The sequence below is a fragment of the Gavialis gangeticus genome, unplaced genomic scaffold (genome assembly GCF_001723915.1).
Source record: "Gavialis gangeticus isolate Ggan-Ray unplaced genomic scaffold, GavGan_comp1, whole genome shotgun sequence".
Classification (NCBI taxonomy): domain Eukaryota; kingdom Metazoa; phylum Chordata; order Crocodylia; family Gavialidae; genus Gavialis; species Gavialis gangeticus.
This window is the reverse complement of record NW_017729008.1, coordinates 43,679,818-43,688,339: the sequence shown is the minus strand read 5'-3', so window position 1 is coordinate 43,688,339 and position 8,522 is coordinate 43,679,818. Positions and strand designations below refer to the sequence as shown.

Sequence of the window (8,522 nt, the reverse complement as noted above, 5' to 3'; positions counted from 1 at the left end):
AAGAAATGACACAGGGAACATAGCTAGAGGCTTGGATTGCGCTTGGCCGGCTGATCAGCCCCGCAGGGGTTGCGCGTAGGCAGCGAGTGAGAACAGGTGCGCTCCGCGTACCTGGGTTCTGCTTTGGGCAGCTAGAAACCAGCCGGTTGTAACGGCTATGTAAGAAACTGGTCACCAGTGACTGGGTAGATCCCCACGCAGGTGCAGCACTGGGATACGTGTCCTTTGCTGTTAGACCTTCGTTCAAACCTCCCTGTCTTCCTGGAAGATGTCGCTTACCCTCTTCCACGTGCAATGTGCAAGAGGACGGGAACTCCCTGTTTGTTATATTTTTGGCAGCCTGACCCAGCCCGGTCTCTTCCTAGGGAAGGGTGGAACTCAGGTAGAAGCAGAGGCCTCGTTACACTGAGGAGAAGTGAGGTTAAGGGGAAGGGGAGGTCTTCTTGAGCCATGGTTTTGCCAAAGTCTTAGCAAGCCCGTGTCAGGAGCACAGGGCCTCTGGCCTGTCCCAGAGTGGGGGCGGGGGAACCGATGGATTGCAAAACAAACTCCTTTTGGTTTTCAATGTGTTGTTTTATTGCTATGCAAATGATAACTGCGTTTTCTTTTTAAATATAAACCTTATTTCAGTGAGGTTTGACTTTTAATGCAAAGTAAATTCTGGCCAAACAAACATGTACTGATTACAATGTCTTGAATGTGGCAACCATCAATCCTCCTGGATCATGGTGTACACACAAGGGCCACCCAGACTTCTGATGCATGTGCCTGGGCAGGAATTTTTGGAGGAGCAGAGGCTTCCCAGACCTGCTATCCTCCCTTTAGGCCATTGAGACTGAGTCCAGATGTTTGGCATCTCTGTGGCTGTAGTTGTATAACTGTCTGGGAATCAAACCCAGGTCCCCTGCGTGGTAGGCATGGTTTATATCACTGAACCACAGGGGACTCCAACAGCTTTAATATTGAAATAAGAAATAAATGGGCTGAGTCTCCCTAGCAAAACTGAGCCACGGGCTGTGGAATCGAGGAGGGGGAAGGATACATCCGACCTTCGAGGTTGAGCTTTACAAACACAGCAGTCGGCCCCGCGTGCTGGGTGAGGGCAGTGGGGACAGGGCTGGCCACACGGTGCAGGTGACCGTGGATGTTGCTGCAGATGTTGAGTCCTAGAGAAGTGGGGCTGGCAGGGAGCTCCAGAAGTCACCTAGTCCAACCCCCTGCCTGAGGCAGGATCAGCCCTGTCCAAACCAGCCCAGACAAAATCCATCATCTAACCTCTGAGTAAAACTACCGTGACTGCTGACACAGCAACAGGCATCGCACCTGAACCTGCCCCAGGTAAAGCAGGGAGGGGCCACAGCTGGGACTCTCCAGAGGTCCCAGGCAGAGGCCGTGCCCCCTGCTGCAAGGGAAGGCAAAACCCCGTGAATCCATACTGATCTGATCGGGGGGAAATTCCTTCCTGACCCAACGCAGCGTCAGCTTGAGCCTGAGGGGAGGACAGGACCCTCTAGCCAGGACCCTGCAGCTTTAAGTCCCAGTGAGATCATTGGCACAGCTGGTCACATCCCTCCTCTGTCATCCCTCCAGCTGCTTCTAGCTTCCCTGCCCTCAAGCTCAGAGTCTTCTTGGCTGCTTTATGCATTTATTTAAATCCAGTCATCGTCTGAATGCTGCTACTCAACACCAGCTGTGAGCAAGCAGTCAGCTGAGTCATAACGTGTGGTAGATCCCTCCCTGTTACAGTACTAAAATCGTGCTGTCCTCACTCCTGTTTTTCCTTAGCCCCGACAGGACTGCAGCCTGCCGCCCCGGGGGGCGGAGACGGGTCCAGGGAGGTCAGTGTCTGCGAGGCCCCCATCCCAGTCCTGAACTTCTCAGACGATGGAGGTGAGGCGTGCTGCCTGGCAGCTGAGCACAACCTGGGGTTCCTGTGTCTTGGGGAGGCACCGTGCTGACACAGAGAGTGCTTGGGGGCTGATTCTCCAGCACAGAGACTGACAGTGATGCTGTAATCCTCTAGTCCTGTCCTGCGCTGGAGGAGGGAAGTGGGTGCGCTGAGCCCTGCATCACTGGGATGGATGTGCTTGCTTCTCTCCCCATCCCCAGGCTTTGAAGGTGTCCTGCTTGGAGGGACATAAGCAACTGTCCTCCCCCAGGACAGGCTTCAGGCAGGACGCGGGAGCTCGCTGGAGCTCTCCTTGCTTGGATGGGGAGGGGTGTTTCCTCCCAAGGAGTTTAACCATGCTTCCCCTACTAGGTGCAGCGGTGCCTGAGTGTGGCGCTGACGACGATGGAGGTGGTGACGGTGGTGGTGGTTTCCTGCCTGATGTCCCAGAGGAGGACGGGGAGGCAGCTCCAGCTGTTGTCGAGCACGTTGAGCAGCAGAAAGTAGGAGCCGTGCCAGGGTCCCTGGGCAAGGTCGGGGGCTGGGACTCGCTCTTGGCTGTATCCCTCACGGTGCTGCTTGTTCTGTCTCTTAGTGTGCTTCCCAGACAAAGGGCTACATGCTGCGGGAGAGGGCCACTGCCGTGGACCACAGCGCGCACATAAAGGTAAGCGGTTGTGGTGCACCAATAGGGAAAGGACCGGTCCCTGCCAGAACTGGCCCAGTTGGAGGCGAGTGCAGAAGGCATCTATGGCTGCCCCCACTTCTCTGCAGATGCCAGGGGCAGCTGCAGCCGGGCACAGACCCTGCAGCCATTGGCGGTAGCCACGGAGCTGGACAACTGCATTGTTGTTGGTGCCAAGCGGGTGGCGGGGGCAGGATCGGGATTATACGGCCTGGGCTCCTTTTCTCCATGCTTGCCTTCTCTGCGCCAGGAGATGCTGGATCCGTGGCGGAGCCTCGACCCTTTCAGCGACTCTGAGGACAAGCCCTTTAAAAAAGGTGAGGCGGGGGTAGCTGCCTCTGGGCTTTAGTCTGTGCTTGGCTGTGGCTCCATCCAGGTCAGCCTGGCCCTGGCCTTGCTCCACGGAAGCAGGAAGGGGAGGCAGCAGCTGCCTGGTGCAGCCCTCTCCTCTGCCCATGGCTTATCTCGCCCCCTTCTCCCCCGACTCCAGGGAGACCCTTCTCAGTGCCGCGTGGCCTGGAGGACCAGCCTGGCAGCAAGCGGAAGAGGCGGTTCAGCAAGCTGCAGGACTTTATGAAGTGGTTCACAGCCACCCGTGAGTACCGCGCTCCAGTTCTCCAGCCCCTAGACCCCTGCATCTTCCACCAGCCTCCTGGTGACCCAATTTGGCAGCAGCTGCAAAGGGGGCGCGATGACGGAGCTGTCCTCCGGCCAGGTCTAACTGCAGCTGTGTTTGGCCTCTCTAGAGCACAATGGAGCTGACAGCAGAAGGACCAGGAGGAAAGGGCCCACGTTTGCTGGTGAGTGGCCTGGGTGTACTTGGCCCCTGCCCACTAACATCCCATCCTCCAGCAAACCTCTGCCAAAGCAGCTCTCGCATGGGGGCGCTGGGGCCCATGCAGCTGCCTGCTGCAAGGGTGTTCTGGCAGGCCTAGCTACTACCCGTGGTGTCTGCCCTGGGCTGGGGCTCCCCTTCCACCTGGGGTGAGGATGGAGCCTGTGCGGCCTGTGAGACTGCAGCCAACCTGGGGTGTTTCCTGGGGTCTGTGGGAGCAGCAGGGGTTCTGGTTGGGCTGGGGCTCTGTCTCCCTCCCAGCCAGGGCAACAGCCAAGCTTCTGCCGTGTCTTGTGCAGATCTGGAGGTTATGTACTGGAGGCAGCTGCGGGAGCGGATGAACACGCAGAGGAAGCTGCAGAGGAGGATGGTAAGGGGGGAGCTGCATAGGGCAGGGGCTCCAGTCCCCGGCCCCTCTGGGCCTGGGCATGTGGGGCAGAGAGGGGAGGCTGTGCTGCAGCCAGGGGCTTTCCCAGGGGAGCTCTCCAGGGGCAGGGCCCAGCGACCACCAAGGCTGAGCAGCCAGGTTGGTGGTGATGCCCGTGCCTCTTGCTCGCCCGCCTGTCAGGGGCTGCAGCTGCTGAACCGGCTGCCAGAGGATCAGGCCAACGAGCCTGAGGAGGAGCTGCCTGCTGTGGAGGGGGAGCGGGAGGACAACTACCTGGACCACGATGACGGTGAGGCAGGTGCGGTCGCACCCAGCGGGGGCTGCTGGGCATGCAGGGAATCGACCCAGCACTGGGGTTTTGCGAGTGGCCCCGGCTCTGCCAGCGCTAGGTTGGAGCACAGACACCTCCTGTGCTGGCTGTTCGCAGCCCTGTCGCATGGGGCCAAGCTGAGCTGGTGAGGAGGCTTTGGGTTGAAACAAGCCCAGGCTTTTCTGAACCAACTGCTCTGGACCAGCTTCTGCGGAGGGGGCTGGGCCCAGGCAGGCTCTAGGGTCCTGAGTCCTTGCCCTGGGCTGCCGGCTGGGGCCAGACAAGTATGATGGCCGTGCAAGGGCCCTGACCTGGGTTCTCTCTCCTGCAGATGACTTCCTGGAGCCTGAGAACATCCCGCTGGAGCCCCTCATGGAGCTGGCCGAGGGTGTGCCAGGTAACATACCCTCCCCGGTGCCCACCGCCCTCTTTCTGCAGACCTGGCCATGGGCATGGCCTGGCTCAGGCTGGGAGGCACCGACAGCACCGGCTGCTGCTAGATGGACCTTGTAGTGCCCCGGATGGGGGGAGCCTGCAAGAAATAGGCACAGAACTGCAGCATCCGGGATGCTCCGCTGAAAGGAAGAGGGGCAGGGAGCTGTGTGGCGGCTCGTATGGCCCCTGCTGCTTGAGCGCACGGTGGAGGGTGGGACCCCAAGGGAAGGAGAAACTGGCAGTGCCTTGTGGGGGGGAAGCAGTGTCCCTGCTGCACCCACCCAGTGCGCTCGCTACAGCCTGCCCTGTGCCTCCAGGCCCCACAGACATCCCTGAGTCGCTGAGCTACGAGGAGCTGGTGCGGAAGAACGTGGTACGTAGCCTCCTCCTGTGGGGTGGTGGTGGGGGGAGCCAGACTCCCACCCCAACCTGCCCATCGCCCCTTCTCCCCCCGCCCATCTTGCCACTGCGCTCAGTGGCCTGGGGCTCCCTGCTCGGGGCCAAGCAGGAAGAACTTGCAGGCAGACCTTAGCTCAACCCCACGTCCCACCAGCTGCGGCCCCAGCACGTTCCCTCAGTCCAAGCCAGGCAGAGGGGGCTGGGCTGTTCCCCGCCATGCTGATCCTGCCGCCTCTCTCCCAGGAGCTATTCATAGCCAACTCCCAGAAGTACGCGCAGGAGACCGTCCTGTCCCGGCGCATCTGCGACTGGGAGGACAAGATGGGACCGCTGCTGCAGGAGCAGGTGAGGCCCTTTCCCTGCCTGCCCAGGGGCAGAGAGCCAGGGAGGGTTGGGCCCTGCTCTGGCTCTAGAGCCCAGTCCTGATGGGGCCTGCTCTAGGCTGGTTCCCGTAGCCGGGCTGGATGCTGTAACCCTTGGGGCCCAGGGGCTGTAACCCTATGCCTAGGGGCCCCAGCCTGGTCCCCTGGGCATAGGGGTGACGCCCGCTTCTCCCTCGCAGGAGGACCGCGCCGTCTTTGACATCCACAGCTACGGGGACCGGCTGGCGTCGCGCTTTGAGCGCATGGGGGAATGGCGCTCCTTCGCCAGCCTGGTGGCTGGGCAGCCGGCCTTCGAAGTGTGTCGCTACATGCTGGCCTCGCTGCAGCTGGTGAGTGCTGGGGTGGGGCGTCTGCCCGTCCCAGGACCCCTGTGACTCAGGGCAGGTCAGCCGCTCTGCTCCCTGCCACAGCCACCTCATAGAAATCGTAGAGGAGTGACAGTCATGGGGCTGGCAGGGAGCTACAGGGTCGTGTCCAGTCCCAGCCCTGCCTGAAGCAGGATCAGCTCTGTCCAAAGAAGCCCAGACAAACCGCATGTCCGACCTCGGAGCCGCATGACACAGTCACCCGATAGCCCCAGACATCCCCCCCGCAGCTACCAACGTCCTGCTACGGGGGGCCGCAGCTACCAACGGCCTGCTGCTGCCAGGGGGGTCATAAGTGCTGCAGAGACCCCAGGCTGAGGCTGTGCCCCGTGACAGAGGAAGGCAAAACCCCCCAGTGCGACCAGTCTGAGCAGGGGGGAAATCCCTTTCTGCCCCAGTGCAGCATGGGGGCAGGGGCAAGACCCTCCAGCCAGGACGCTGCGGGGTTGGTGCCAGCATATGAGCATTGGCATGGCCCAGCCCCATCCCTATCCCCAGCCTAGGCTGCAGCAGCAGCATCCAGCACCCCTGGGGGAGGATTAACACCCCCCCCCGCCCTCACGTGGAGCAGGACAGGGTAGGGGGCCGCAAGTAGTACAGCCCAGAAGCCTGGGCCACCCCACAGCAGAGCACAGGCATCGCTATGCCTGGATCCTTCCCACTCCAGCCTTTCTGGGTGCTGGGGGTTGCTGATCCACCTGCCAGCACTGGTTTGCTTCAGTGTCAGGGAAATGGCGCTGGAAGACCCAGGCCTACGGGTGGTTGGACCGGTCTCCAACAGAAACTGTCCTGTGCAGGCCCTAGGTCCTCCCCACTCATTCATATCAGGGGGCTGATAAGGTCATAACTGCCATGCTTGGACCCAGGTTCCCCCCACAGCCTGGTACTGGGGATTTGACTTGGTGCCCCAAGAGCTGCAGCTGGTACTAAGACACCCTGACCCCTTCCCCCACACAGGCCAACGACTACACGGTGGAGGTGGCGCAGGAGCCTGGGCTGGAGGAAGCCGTGGACACCATGCGGTTGCGCCTGCTCACGCAAGAGCGGGCCCACGAGCGGTTCCACACCTACACAGCCCCATCTGTCTCCAGCACCTGATGGTCTCCCTGGGTGGCTACGGTCCTGCCCCCTGTACATAGTGAGCTCCTTGGACATCACTACTTCCCCCCTCAGCTGGGGGCCCTACCTTTACTCTCCACCCCCTTGTGCAATAAACTGGCTGTTTTGTACCAGCTGTCTCCATGCTTGTGGGCAGGGGCTGGCGGCTCATCCTCACAAAGCCCCATCCCTGTCACCCTGCACTATGCCCAGCTTCCCACCTTGTACCCCAGGCTCCTGGCTGGGATGGAGGCTGGGACTGCTGAACCCAGGCGAGGAGGAAGGGACTGGGCCTCTCCCCAGCCTGTAGCACCCCCACACTGAGGTCACTGCTGCCCCTGGGGCTGGGGCTGGCTCCAGCCCTGCCACAAAGCACGCAAGCCCATTTGCCACAAGTGGGCGAGGAAGGCCAGGCTGGGCTGACAGAGGTGGTGGTACCCTAGGCTGCAGGGCTGGGAGCACCGGGCATGAGACTCCAGCCGGCTCCTACTCTTGCTGGTATGCAGGCTGTGCCACAAGCCCATGTGTGAAAAGGAGGGAGGTAGAGCACGTGCCAGGGGCTGGCCGTGTCCACACTGAGGGCTTGGGGCCTGCTGTAGGGCCAGGAGCCAAGATGGAGACCAGGAGCAGAGGTCGGGACCAGGGGATTTATTAGTTGATGCGGCCGTAGGTCATCATGTGCCGCCGCACGCTCTGGGCGATCTGGGCCTCGCTCTTGCCACGGGTGTAGAAATCTAGGAAGAGCCCGTCGGGTGCCAGCAGGTAGATGAGCACCGTGTGGTCCACAATGTAGTCGCCATCCTCGTCGGGAGCCCCGGCGCTGGCATAGACGCGGTAGGCCTTTGCTGCCTCCTGCACGTGCTCAGGGCTGCCCGTCAGCCCCAGCAGGCGTGGGTGGAAGTCCCGCACGTACCGGGCCATGGCGGCCGGGTCGTCGCGGTTGGGGTCTACGGTGATGAAGATGGGCTGCACGGGCGGCAGGCTGGGGTCCTTCTCCAGCAGGTGCACGGTCCCGCTCAGCTTCTCCAGCTCCTCGGGGCAGATGTCAGGGCAGTGGGTGAAGCCGAAGTAGAGCAGCACCCACTGCCCGGCGAAGTCAGCCTTGCACCGTGGTTGCCCCGTGTGGTCCACCAGCTGGAAGTCGCCTTGGCCCACAACCACGCGCCGCAGCTGCTCCACCCGCTGCTGACAGCGCTCCAGCTCCTTCTCCTGGTACAGGGACAGGAATACGAGCAGCCCGCTGATCCCCAGCATCACCACCGCCAGCAGCCGCATCATGACCGGGTTCTTGTCCTCGGCTCCTGCCTCCCCAGACAGGGCTCGCGCAGGGCTGGCGAGGAGCTCCGGTGCCGGGAGCCTCAGGCTGGGCCAAGGGCAGGTGTGTGATGCAGGCCGCCGGGGGCCGATGCCCGGGGGGCGTCGGGGAGCAGATGCTGTGCTCCCTCGCCGCAGAGCAGGGCAGGCGCGCGCGGCCCCGCGCAGCAGCAGCAGCCGCAGGGTTGGCAGCATCCTGGGCTGGAAGACAAGGGAGCGCCGGGCTGGGCCCTGCCCGGGGCCACGGTGTGTGTGCGCGCGCGCGTGCGCTGGGGGGGGGCAGGGCCTTGGACTGATGCTCAACCTGCCCCCCACGCCCCTGTGGTGCTCCTCACTCCCTGCCTGCCCCCCATGTCCCTAGCCCCATGCAGCCCCTCGCTCCCCACCTGCCCCCCACGCCCCTGTGGTGCCCCTCACCCCCC

General features: G+C 62.3%; 2 protein-coding genes across 3 annotated transcripts in view; one reads left to right on the top strand and one right to left on the bottom strand.

Moving 5' to 3' along the window:
- The window catches only part of NCAPH2 (non-SMC condensin II complex subunit H2), a 14,898-nt gene extending 7,981 nt beyond the window's left edge, over window positions 1-6,917 (top strand). Inside the window, exons 8-20 of one of the 2 annotated variants that reach the window (XM_019509692.1) lie at window positions 1,786-1,890; window positions 2,261-2,391; window positions 2,484-2,555; window positions 2,824-2,890; window positions 3,064-3,168; window positions 3,320-3,373; window positions 3,708-3,778; window positions 3,977-4,085; window positions 4,438-4,503; window positions 4,859-4,914; window positions 5,184-5,285; window positions 5,503-5,652; window positions 6,646-6,917. In XM_019509692.1, the coding sequence (XP_019365237.1) occupies window positions 1,786-1,890; window positions 2,261-2,391; window positions 2,484-2,555; window positions 2,824-2,890; window positions 3,064-3,168; window positions 3,320-3,373; window positions 3,708-3,778; window positions 3,977-4,085; window positions 4,438-4,503; window positions 4,859-4,914; window positions 5,184-5,285; window positions 5,503-5,652; window positions 6,646-6,786 (1,229 nt within the window). In that variant the 3' untranslated portion in view covers window positions 6,787-6,917. Of the gene's footprint in view, window positions 1-1,785; window positions 1,891-2,260; window positions 2,392-2,483; window positions 2,556-2,823; window positions 2,891-3,063; window positions 3,169-3,319; window positions 3,374-3,707; window positions 3,779-3,976; window positions 4,095-4,437; window positions 4,504-4,858; window positions 4,915-5,183; window positions 5,286-5,502; window positions 5,653-6,645 lie in introns of both variants that reach the window. The other variant, XM_019509691.1, reaches the window with a different exon arrangement.
- A 502-nt stretch (window positions 6,918-7,419) lies between these two features.
- LOC109292291 (protein SCO2 homolog, mitochondrial) lies at window positions 7,420-8,417 on the bottom strand. Its single transcript, XM_019509694.1, has one exon. The coding sequence runs from the start codon at window positions 8,293-8,295 to the stop codon at window positions 7,438-7,440; it is 858 nt and encodes a 285-aa protein (XP_019365239.1). The 5' UTR covers window positions 8,296-8,417; the 3' UTR covers window positions 7,420-7,437.
- Between the last annotated feature and the right edge of the window lie 105 nt (window positions 8,418-8,522).